Source organism: Thunnus maccoyii, chromosome 10, assembly GCF_910596095.1.
Source record: "Thunnus maccoyii chromosome 10, fThuMac1.1, whole genome shotgun sequence".
Classification (NCBI taxonomy): Eukaryota; Metazoa; Chordata; class Actinopteri; order Scombriformes; family Scombridae; genus Thunnus; species Thunnus maccoyii.
The window spans coordinates 82,501-94,791 of record NC_056542.1 but is presented as its reverse complement, the minus strand read 5'-3'; the positions used below and the strand labels follow the sequence as shown (position 1 = coordinate 94,791).

The window sequence follows — 12,291 nt, the reverse complement described above, 5'->3', positions numbered from 1 at the left end:
AGAGATCGCCTCCCCATTGGTTTACATTGTAAGGTGTGTTGTTGCACTCCAACTTTCAGGGCTTATTAAATCTAAACCGTTCGAGTTATTACAAAGTTTTTAATAACTTTTGTTCAGCACAGTGTGATAAGTCATGTATTAAAGTCTGAAGCTGATACCATTAACGCCCTCGGAGGAGATAGCGTTTATTCAAGGTCCAAAATTGGCACAAAGTCGTACTTTGAAATTGAGATTGCGGACTTCCTGTTGGATTTAGGTCAGGGGTGTCAGCGTATGATTTGTAGGTCTTGATGAGACGAATAATTGAGTTTTGGTTCGATCTCTCTACGACATTCCTACGGGCCGTGGCGGCCGTTTTAGATACATAGGTGGTGCTAGAGAGCACATTTTGGCACTTTGGGGGTTAATTTTTACGAGTTTTTGAGTCAAATTTAGAGTTGAAGTGGCGGATTAGTAAAGAAAGAATAAGAAAGAAACAAACACACGAAATACAATAGGGTCTTCGCCCTTTGGGCTCAGGCCCTAAATATAATAAAGTAGCGGGCTGGAAGGGTCGGTTTCCGGTTTTGCTGGTCCGGTTTTGCTGGTCCGGTTTTGCTGGTCCGGTCCGGTGTACAAGCTTAAACCTGTTTGATTTTATGCATTTGTCATTATGAGACATCTCAGCCTCTCACACGGAGGCTCTGACACTGACGGCGCCGGCCACTGCTGGACACCACAGACGAGCCGGAGGAGGGAGGCTGACCCGGCTAATGGTGCAGAACCAAAACCCGGATAAACTCCCAGCCGGTCTGCTTCCTGCTTCCAGCGGTCTGAGAGCAGCTTGTGTTTTGAAAACAACCCGTGGATACGAGGGGATGTGACGGATCTTTTTCCAGCCCGTGCGGTGGCTAGCAACTAGGTAGCATGGCTAGCGTCCGTAGCATAGCGTAGCCATGCTGTGCTGTGTGTAGCCACGGTGTTTCCAGGTTAACAGCCAGAACTGACTGTGGTGCTGCGACACTCTCATTCATGGACAGGCAGGTGCACCACCTAATGATTAAACTCGGCATTAGGTCGGTATTTAGCTTAATATCAAACCGGTCTGAACATTTTTGCATCGGCCAGACGCTACTGGACATTTTAGGGGCAAATGATGAAATCTCCTCATGAACAGCTGACATTCATCAGGTTGAAACCACAGATTTACCAAGAGTTTGTTGGAACAAACTTCACAGAGAAAAGTCAGAGAGGTTTTATTATTAGAGTCAAAATGTTCTCCCATGATGTCTGAAGATCTCACAGAAACACAGATCAGTGTTTCCACTATAACAGTACAGAGAACCCCGCCAGGCCAAAAAATGATTTAAATGTCAAAAAACATGATTAAACATGTTTTCAGGCCTGAGTCTCACCAGCAGAGACGAACTCTGTTTCTTCTTCTGCTGCTGCGGTCGGCAGCTTGAGCCTCGCCCGACGTTTCTGCAGCTCTGACTTCATCTGGCTGCTGGACAACAGACATGACTTCATCGGGGGGGGGGGGGGGGGGGAGGGGGGGGGCGGGGGGGCTTAGGGGAGAATATCTTCTTATCTTCTTCTGTTTTTGCTAACATTAACATTTTAACATTAACAAGCTGTGGAAGTGGCTTCTTACCAACATTAAACTTAAAGTCTGGAGCAGAGAAATGTTTTTTCACACCAGGCTGAATAAAAGAAATAAAGGAAGTGACACACCCAGCTGACTCAGCCCCCCCTCCCCCATCCTGCTGCACAATGACCTGACCCCACCACCACACAAAGACAGGGTGGAGAAAACAAACACGCCTCAGAGGGGAATTCTGCTCATTTTAGAGGAAAACTCCCCAAATCTGTCTTTTAAATATGAAACACTCAACTCAATCCAACTTTATTTGTCCTGCGAGGACTGATGCAGACAATCAATAAGTTTATCCCACAGCTACAATCAATCAATATCAGTTTAAACTAATGTGTGATATGGAACAACATGGACGTGATGATGTCACAGAAAGTAATATTAAAGATAATAATCAATAAACAGTCGTCACATGAAGCAACTTTTTTACTTTTGACTTTATTTTATTGATTTTTTTTTTGTTTGTTTGACACACTCAGGATGCATCGAGCTAATCAATCAATAATATAATAATAATCAATAGTTTATGATCAGCTCTAATCAGCACTCAGGTGAAAGAAAGAAAACGACAGTCTGGATCCTCAGCTGACGTTTTGATGTGAATGTTTGATCGTTTTTTAAAGTGATTGATTATCTCTGATCATCAGAGATAATCAATGTGTTGCAGTGAAACATGTCTGACTTTGTGCTGCTGGTATTTATGTTCATGTGAGAGTCAAAGTGTTTTATAAAAGTGACTCATGTGTTTCTTCCTGATTTAACTCAAGTTTTCTTTTCTTTTATCTTTAATTACTGGAATCAATTTTATCAAAAAATGTAATGATTTTATCATTATTATTATTATTATTATTATTATTGTTCAGATATGAGAGGGACCTGCAGGTTAACATGAAGGGCGTTTATACATCTTCTGACCGACGTCGTGTCGGCTGCAGAGATTTAACAGGAAAACTGTTGTAACTTCCTGCCGAGCTGAGAGGAGAAAGCGAGGCGAGGACAGGAAGTGTTTCGTCTTCAAAGAGCAGCTCCATTAACAGGCAGCACCACAGGAACACTCACTGATTGGATAACGGATGTACATAGCCCCACCCACATCCTAAGTGACCAGAAGCAGGAAGTGACAGAGTAAAAATGGTGGAAACAGATGCGTCCCCATAAACCGCATTTATCAAACTGTTGACAGGACGCGTCCAGCTGCAAACTGTCATTCGATTAATTACTCGTTAATCCATGAAGGTTTTTATTTGTAAAAGTTTCTGAAGATGTCGCCTCAGGTTTGAGGAAACTGTCGGACATTTGTCACTATGTTCTGACATTTTATAGACAATTCATCGATTAATCACCTGCAGAATAATCGATAAGCAGCTGGCACAGGAACTTCCCAGAAGCTGCAGCTCCACTAATCAACTGAACTTATCTGTTATCAAACTGGACTGTTCACATCCCTCATTTAATCTCTGTACTGGTCACTTTCATATGTTCCATCAAACTGGACTTAAAGAACCACTGACTGCTGTTTAAAATCAGCTGACGTAGAGTCGACTGTTTAGGAGGTCTCTATGTCATGAAATTTATATAAATGGTAGAATAATAACAGCCATCTCCCCCACTAGCGCACTCATTTTCAAATATATGCAGATCCAGACAGTTTTAGCTTCAGCAGCTAACAGCAGCACTGACCTGCTGGAGGAAATCTCTCTGCTGATAGCTGCTGATAGCTGCTGTTAGCTGCTGTTAGCTGCTGATAGCTGCTGATAGCTGCTGATAGCTGCTGTTAGCTGCTGATAGCTGCTGATAGCTGCTGATAGCTGCTGATAGCCGCTGATAGCCGCTGATAGCCGCTGTTAGCCGCTGTTAGCCGCTGATAGCTGCTGATAGCTGCTGATAGCTGCTGTTAGCCGCTGATAGCCGCTGTTAGCCGCTGATAGCCGCTGATAGCCGCTGTTAGCTGCTGATAGCTGCTGTTAGCCGCTGATAGCCGCTGATAGCCGCTGTTAGCCGCTGATAGCCGCTGATAGCCGCTGTTAGCCGCTGTTAGCCGCTGATAGCCGCTGTTAGCCGCTGTTAGCCGCTGATAGCCGCTGATAGCCGCTGTTAGCCGCTGATAGCCGCTGATAGCCGCTGTTAGCCGCTGTTAGCCGCTGATAGCCGCTGTTAGCCGCTGTTAGCCGCTGATAGCCGCTGATAGCCGCTGTTAGCCGCTGATAGCCGCTGTTAGCCGCTGATAGCCGCTGATAGCCGCTGTTAGCCGCTGTTAGCCGCTGATAGCCGCTGATAGCCGCTGATAGCCGCTGTTAGCCGCTGTTAGCCGCTGATAGCCGCTGTTAGCCGCTGATAGCCGCTGATAGCCGCTGATAGCCGCTGTTAGCCGCTGATAGCCGCTGATAGCCGCTGTTAGCTGCTGTTAGCTGCTGATAGCTGCTGTTAGCTGCTGATAGCTGCTGATAGCTGCTGATAGCTGCTGATAGCTGCTGTTAGCTGCTGTTAGCTGCTGATAGCTGCTGATAGCTGCTGTTAACTGCTGTTAGCTAATGATAGCTGCTGATAGCTGCTGTTAGCTGCTACAAATGCCACAAACTTGTAACTGAAACCCCAGTGGACAGAATTTCACCAAAATTGGTGAGCATGCTCTGAGGGTGAGTATTAACCAAAATACGAAGCATCATATTGATCAATGCAAGTGGGCTTGGCTTATCACATATTTGCTCATCACTCAAGATGCCTTTGAGCAATCCTGATTAAACTCAGTGGAGACATGCGGCGCTTTGTCCTGAACATTCACATCGAGTTTCATTCAAATCGGATGAAGGAAGGACGAACGGCACGATTACTGAAGTGCTGCAGCTTTGTGGTCATTCTCACTCCTATAAACAGACTTTACTCACATTAGGTTTTGAACCTGTAAATTGCAGCTTGCAGCTATATCTATTATATTTATTATTATTATTATTATTATTATTGTTATTATTATTGTTATCATTCTTCTCTGCCCCCCCCCATGCTCTTGTCACCTTCATATATTTCATTTCAAGTCTTATATCCCATTTCAAAATTAGTACTATTCCATTCTGTAAATAGATTTTAAATTTTTACTTCAATTTCAATATTTCTTTGTTTTTTTTTATTATTATTGTTACCCTCCTCATGTTCTATTGTGTCTATAAAGACATATTCTTTGTATGTTGCATAATAAAACAGACTTTGATTCTGATAATGGAAATAACGGTCGAGTGTTTAAGCGGCTCAGTAAACGACGTCTTCCTGTGCGTTTTCAGGACGGTCACCCGGACCGGCTGCAGTGCGGTCTGGAGGTGGGAGGACGCCTCTTCCTGTTGGACCTGGAGAAGAACCGGTGAGTGCCGACAGTCAGTAAAAACATTCAGTCTGTAAAGTTTCTGCTCTCACCTGTTGTTCCTCTGCAGCGACCTGCTGCCCAAACCGCCCAACGTCTTCTACTACCTGCCCAACGGCACCGGAGTGTCTGTGAGAGCCGACCCTGTGGTGAGTCAGCGAATGCACCGCCATCCATCCTCACACTGTGTGTGTGTTAGTGTGTGTGTGTGTGTGTGTTTGTGTGTGTGTGTGTATGTGTGTGTGTGTGTGTCTGCATGCAGCTGTGACAGATGTTGTTTGTATCTGCAGACTCACTGTTATTACCACGGCAGCGTGCGAGGATTCCCTCAGTCCAGAGTGGCAGTGAGCACCTGCTCCGGACTCCGGTCAGTCTTCTTCATCCTCTTCATCACAGCCCATAATAACCTAACACTCATGTGACCTCTCAGGTTCAGGGTCGGATACATTCAGATCTGCTTTATAATATTCGGTTAAGTGAATGTTGACACATCGATCAGCTGATTCATATCAATGAAGCTGATCAGATTCATGTGTGGATTTAAAATGAAGAACATTGTGACGGATTCGATCAGCTAGAGCTCATAAAATCTCCTCCACAGATTTAACAGATGGACAGTTTTTAATGAACAGACTGTTAAACATCCAGAGAGGGACTCGGTCCACCGCAGCAGGAAAACGTCTCTCTGGACGCAGATCTGAACACAAAGTTTACAGAACGTGTCGTCGAACTGTTGAAACTCTTTCTAAATACTGAGAGGAAACATTTTGTTCTCCAGCAGCAGTGAAGGAAAGTAAGAAACCTCCTGATCCAGATTTACTGGGTTCAGGTCTTTGTGTTCTCAGCAGAAACGTGAGCGCAGCAGAGTGACGATTCAGCGTTCCTCTGCAGGTTAAACTGATCTGGATTAATAATGTGAGTGACCTCTGACCCCTGCAGCACAGAGCGCGAAGGCTGCAGCGGGATTAGTGGATTTGTTTATCGGCTCACGTGAAAAGACCTGGTCCCGGTTTAGGGTCAGAGCCGCGTACACAGAAACCTCAGTCCACCACACTGAGACCTTTATTTAGCAGCTCGGATTACTGACAGCTGAGAACATAAAACTATTAACAAACAAATAAATAAAGACACTTCAGTCACATGAGACGAGTTTCACAAACACACTGATGTTTAGTAGTGAACACAACGCTGACACATCAGCAGCTTCACTCTTCAGCTGCTAAACGACGAGACGCTGAGACTGAACCAGAACAGATAAACAACGAGCTGAAACTCACTATAAAGCTCCATAAAATTATAAAAACATATAGATTAAAGGCATTTTAACAAATCAAAACGTTTTATATCAACAACAGATCAGATGACGGTGAAATAATAAGTTACGTTTTGACTGAAAGCTGTCTGAAAGATTCATGTAGATTAAAAGCTGTTTACAGTAGAGCTTTATGATCCAGTTAGAAATCTCTGTTAATCTGCTTTAATCAAACCAGATTATCTGATTGGCTCTCCTCAATAATTTCAATCTTTACATTTTACAACAGGAAGTGTAATTATTCAGCTTGGTTTGGGTTTGTTTCCTCCCGCAGCGGCATCATCGCCATCAACTCCACGCTGAGCTTCGAGCTGCAGCCGCAGGAGGACGAGCACCTCCCCCTCCACCAGCAGGAGGAGGAGGAGGAGGAGGGGGGAGGAGGGGAGAGCGGGGGAGAAGGAAGTGGAGGGAGCGGAGGAGGAGGAGGAGGAGGAGGAGTCCACCTGCTGTACTCCACCAGCCCTCTGGAGAGCAGCGGTGGCGGCGGCTGCGGGGTTTCTCACACCGCCATCCCCCCCATCCACAGCTCCACACACACACACAGGGTGAGACTGCTGACGTGCCCTGAAGCAAGGCAGCAGCGAGACTCTGCTCTGCTCCTGTTGGTTAGAAATGATGTCACATCAGATGTTAGCACTGTGTGAGATCCACAACTTCCTGTTTTATTTGAAAATATGATTTGATTTGTACAAAAGAACATTTAGATATAAAAACACAGTTTTACTTTTAGAGACAGGAAGCTGAACGCTGGAACTCAGATACGATCAATAAGCAGGATTCATCCTCCGGGAACACGATCGATCTGAGATTCACTAAAACAGACTGTAGACTTTATTGTTAGTTATATTTATTATATATTTAACTTATTCTGTATTTCTGCTGTTTATTTGTAATGTAGCCTCAGTATTAGGAGAAGATGTTTGACCTCTGACCTCTGTGTGCTCTGTCTGCAGAGGAAGAGAGACATCCTGTCTGAGACCAAATACATCGAACTGGTGCTGGTGGCCGATCACAAGGAGGTCAGTATAATGATCAGCTGATCATAAACTGAACAGTGATGAAGGCTGTGATGTCATCATGTTGGTTTAATATTTCCTGATGGAAACACACATAGAGCAGGTCTAGACCGAACTCTTTAGTCTACAGAGACCCAACGTTCCTCCATCAGCAGCAGGAAAAACTCCTTTAACAGGAAGAAACCTGCAGCAGAACCCGACTCTAGGTGGACGCCGTCTGGCTCGACCAGCTGGGTTGAGAGACACAGAGAAGCATAATAACAACAATAATAGCAACAATGGTAACAATATTAGAGATAAGACTAGTAATAATAACAACAATTATAGCAGGAGAAGGTGTCAGACGACGCCACCATCCCCACAGCCACGACCATCAACGTCAAACACAATAACTTCAGTTTTATCTGAGTTTAGTAGCAGAAGGTCATCCAGGTCTTTATGTCGTTAAGGCATGTTTGGAGTTTGTTTAACTGATTGGTTTCATCAGGCTTCACTGATAAATATAATTGGGTGTCATCTGCATAGCAATGAAAGTCTATGGAGTGTTTCCTAATAATATTACCTAAAGGAAGCATATATAAGGTGAATAGAATTGGTCCAAGAACAGAACCTTGTGGAACTCCGTGTCTAACTTTGATGTTAAACATCACATGATGTCACATGATGTCACATGATGTGTGATGCTGAGACAGGAAGGGAAGACATTACTAAGACCCAGCTGATAAAAACCAATCCAGAGAGTTTGATGTCCTGTTTATATCTGGCATTAACATGCGTCTCCTCGTGCTGCTTCAGTGACTACTTGTGATCTCACTTCTCCGCTCTATCATGGATGTATAATAAGAGCTTTTATAATACATCCATCTGCTATATATGCAAATAAACAAGTACATCATTTCCATTTGCAAAGACTGAATTCTTTGTTGTTTTTAACCAGTGGGAGGACCGGCGGTCCGCTCCATCCAAAGCTCCGTTCAGTTATTATGATTCATCCTCTGAGGATCATAAATGTGTGAAACTAATCTGCAGTAACATATTTCTGACACAAGATGGCAGAACTTTCATTAGAAATCAGTCTACAGTGTCTGTGTGTTTGAATAGAAACATTTGTGCTTTAAATCTTAAATGATATATGTGTTGTTTTTATATATATACACACACATATATATATATATATATATATATATATATGTATATATATATGTATATATATATGTGTGTATGTGTGTGTGTGTATTATATCCTGATCATCTTACTAAACTTTCATCTCCTCACAGTTTCTGAATTACCAGAAGAACAACAAGACCATCATCTACCGCATGCTGGACGTGGCCAATCAGGTGGACTGGGTGAGACCTCTGACCTTTCACCTCTGTCGTAGCAAATCACCTCCATCTTTCTCTCCAGGAGACATTTCTCACTCACTCACACAGACATGGTCTGATCTCTGCGTTGTTAATAACAGATGTGGTCTGGTCTCTGGTCTGGTCTCTGTCACTAAGCACTGAAGCATTTTTACATGTTCATACAATCGTTTCCCTCTGACCTCCTGTCACCATAGTAACGGGACAGATGGACTGAGCCTTCTCTGCTTCCTGTTGCAGTTCTACCGTCCTCTGAACGTCCGTGTGGCGTTGACCGGTCTGGAGATCTGGAGCGACCGGGATAAGATCCGGGTGGAGAAGAGTCCGACCGACACCCTCAACAACTTCCTGGAGTGGAGAACCAGAGAGCTGCTGCCACGCCTTCGCCATGACAACGCCCAGCTGGTCATGTATGACATCACACCACAGGAACAAATCAGCCGCAGCTTCCCGCTGACGCTTCAGTCACCATCAGCTGTGTCTTACAGGGGCGGGACGTTCGACGGCACCACGGTGGGGATGGCGTCTCAGTCGTCCATGTGCTCCAGAGACCGGTCAGGAGGGGTCAACGTGGTGAGTGAACACTGAACTTTCAACTCTGTAACACACAGGGAACACCTGGAAACACACTGATTGGTAAACAACAGTCACAGATGACATTTTATTTTATTTTATTTAATCTTTATTTAATCAGGCAGCCTCATTGAGATTATTGATCTCTTTTCCAAGAGAGACGTGAGATCAAGACACATTCATGACAAGAACACAGTCAGCAGACAGAAACAACACAACGACACAACACACGAGGAATTAATAAAAACAGTTACAGATAAAAACATCAGATAAAGCTTTAAAATCTCCAAGAGGAATGTAAGACTCCAGTTTGAGGGCAGCAAGAGAAATATACATAATATAATATTTATATTTAATATACATTAAAGTTTTAATGGCAGGATAGTCAGAGTCACTGGTGGAGAACACATGTACTGGTCTGCATTTAAAACCAGTCTGAGTGGTAACTGGGTCAAAGGTCGACTGAAGATGAGTCAGTGTCTGGGCTGGGGGGGGGGGGGCTGGGACATATAAAACTGTATCATCTGCAAAAAAAAATAGACATTGAAGTATTGATTAGGAGGAATTATGTTAATTATGTATAATGTAAACAGTAATGGACCAAGGACAGATCCCTGTGGAACCCCGTTTCTAATGTAAGAGGGTTTGACTGAGAACCATCAGCTGAGTTCACTCATCTAAACCTGCAGACTGTAGTTTATGAAGCAGCATTTTATGATCAATGATATCAAATGCTTTTGAGAGATCAATGAAGAGAGCAGCACACAATAGTTTTTTATCCAGGGATGAGACAATGTTATCAATGACTGAAACTGCAGCTGTGACTGTGGTAAGTTTAGAGAATCAATAAAGGTTAGTGGTTGTAAATTGACCAATGATTCTATTTCTATTCTAGAGATTTTTGCTGAGAAAGGAAGTTAAGAAGATGGATGGTAGTTGTTGACATCAGAGACATTATTACCTCTGTGTAAGGGAACTACTGAGCTTTTCCATGAGGTTGGAATCTTTCCTGTTTGGTTAAAAACGTGACCTGAACAGATTAAAGGACACTTAGATGAAGAAGATATGAGTCAAGATGATCTGCACTGTTTTTAATCACAGCAGAGCTTTGTGAACATCTGCAGTGCTTACCAAATTAAAACAAATTGAGAAAAAAGGAAAACCAGTCCTCAGGGGTGCCTCTGGATCTAGACTTGGACCAGGCTTTGTCTCTGCTGTGGATGGCAATGGGTTAGGGTTAGGGTTAGGGTTAGGGTTGTGGATGGAGTTGTGGGGAGAACCAAGACTTGTCAAAAACCTGTAAAAAAATCCTGAAGATTAAAATGCTTATTGTTTCTTGTGGTGATGATTTGAGATCATCAGTGCAACAGTGATCACTAACATCAAGGACAAAACCTCCAGAGGCAGTAAGTATGATCTCAATTAATGTGGAGTTAAGAGGGTTTTTGGTCTGGTGGGTTTGTCTATGAGCAGAAGTCAGAGAGCCAGTCCAGGATAAGATCTCCCATTATTGGATGGGGGGGTACAAACCAACAATGGTCACGTGCGCGTCCCTACCAAAACAGAGGTGCTCTGAGCACGAAGGTGATTTCATGGACAGTGACGCAGATCACAACTCCGCCTCTCTTACGTCTTCAATCGCATGTGGAAACGTTGAGTCTATAGTAATATAATCTATAGTAACGTCGTTATTTAGGATCTTAGTCACATGACGGTGACTGTGATGGATTATTTCTCTGCATTCATTTAATTCAGAGAAATATTAATATTATACACTGTATGTATTATTAAGTGTCTGCAGGTTGATTTTAGTATATATACACACACATATATATATACATATATATATATATACACATATAAATGAGCTGAATCTAAAGTCTACCCAGAGTGAAGAAGTGTTGGTGATCATTAGCGGGCACAACCACCCACATGGTCTCTTAAAAACTGTAGTTTTATAATAAAAAGATTTTTTGGTCTTTTTTTAAAACATAATCAATAAGTGTCAAAAAAGAACATGGACTTATGAACACACACAAGAAAAATAAATAATGACAAATTAAATTAGATTCAATCAATGAAAAAATTCATGAGTGACAGAAATATCAATAAATTGATAACTAATAATTAAATGAGCTGACAAAGAAAATATCAGATTCTTATATATTCAGAATGTAATTTACTGACAGAAAAGGCCTCAGAATACAGAATTAAAGTTAGTTTCAGCATTTAACAGTTTCTAAAGTCCTTCCGGGTGCAAACAGAGTAAACGTCTCGTTCCCGTCAGGACCACTTGGTCAGCGTGTTGGGCGTCGCCTCCACCGTCGCTCACGAGCTCGGTCACAACCTGGGGATGAGTCACGACACAGCCGAGCGCCGCTGCTCCTGCCAGAACGAACCACGGCTCGGAGGATGCATCATGGAGCCCTCAACCGGGTCAGTACCAGCACATCTAACTTGGACCGGTATCAGAACATTTGACCTGAGTCAGTACCAGCATGTAAACACTGTCAGAATCTGGTTCTGGTCCCTGGATCAGTAGAACCATCATCCTGCCACCAGAAGTGTCCACAGGGTCAGTAGAAAGTTCCCTTAGATCAGTAAAACCTGCTGTAACGAGGTTATCAGAACATTAGAACATCTGGGTCAGGAGAACCTTCTGCTGATTAATCGATTGATTTGATTGATTTTAATGTGCAGACATTACCAAAATTCATATTGCATTATTTCCATAGCGGTCCTGAAGTCTAGGCTCAGAGGGGGCAGGCAGGAGAAGGGAGTGACATGTTAAACCCATTTTTACGAGATACCGGTCCTAAAAACGATGTTTCACTATGCTAACTTACTTAGCATCCATTTTTTCAGTTGTTTTTTAAAACTATTAAGAGAATGGTAGAAACTTCTGTTGGTCTGTAGAACTTTCATTGGGCCTTTAGAACCTTCTAGGTCAGTAAAGTGTTTTAGCAAGTAGAACTTTCATAGATCATTAGAAACTTTCAAAGGGTTAAAACCTCTCTATAATGTTCTCAGAAGTTAGTAGA

General features: G+C 43.0%; 1 protein-coding gene across 3 annotated transcripts in view; it reads left to right on the top strand.

Moving 5' to 3' along the window:
- Nucleotides 1–12,291, top strand: part of adam15 (ADAM metallopeptidase domain 15) — a 45,971-nt gene that overhangs the window by 15,562 nt on the left and 18,118 nt on the right. For all 3 annotated transcript variants that reach the window (XM_042423086.1, XM_042423085.1, XM_042423084.1), the window contains exons 3-11: nt 4,909–4,985; nt 5,056–5,134; nt 5,276–5,352; nt 6,572–6,842; nt 7,251–7,316; nt 8,591–8,662; nt 8,918–9,087; nt 9,166–9,250; nt 11,538–11,686. In XM_042423086.1, the coding sequence (XP_042279020.1) occupies nt 4,909–4,985; nt 5,056–5,134; nt 5,276–5,352; nt 6,572–6,842; nt 7,251–7,316; nt 8,591–8,662; nt 8,918–9,087; nt 9,166–9,250; nt 11,538–11,686 (1,046 nt within the window). The remainder of the gene's footprint in view (nt 1–4,908; nt 4,986–5,055; nt 5,135–5,275; nt 5,353–6,571; nt 6,843–7,250; nt 7,317–8,590; nt 8,663–8,917; nt 9,088–9,165; nt 9,251–11,537; nt 11,687–12,291) is intronic.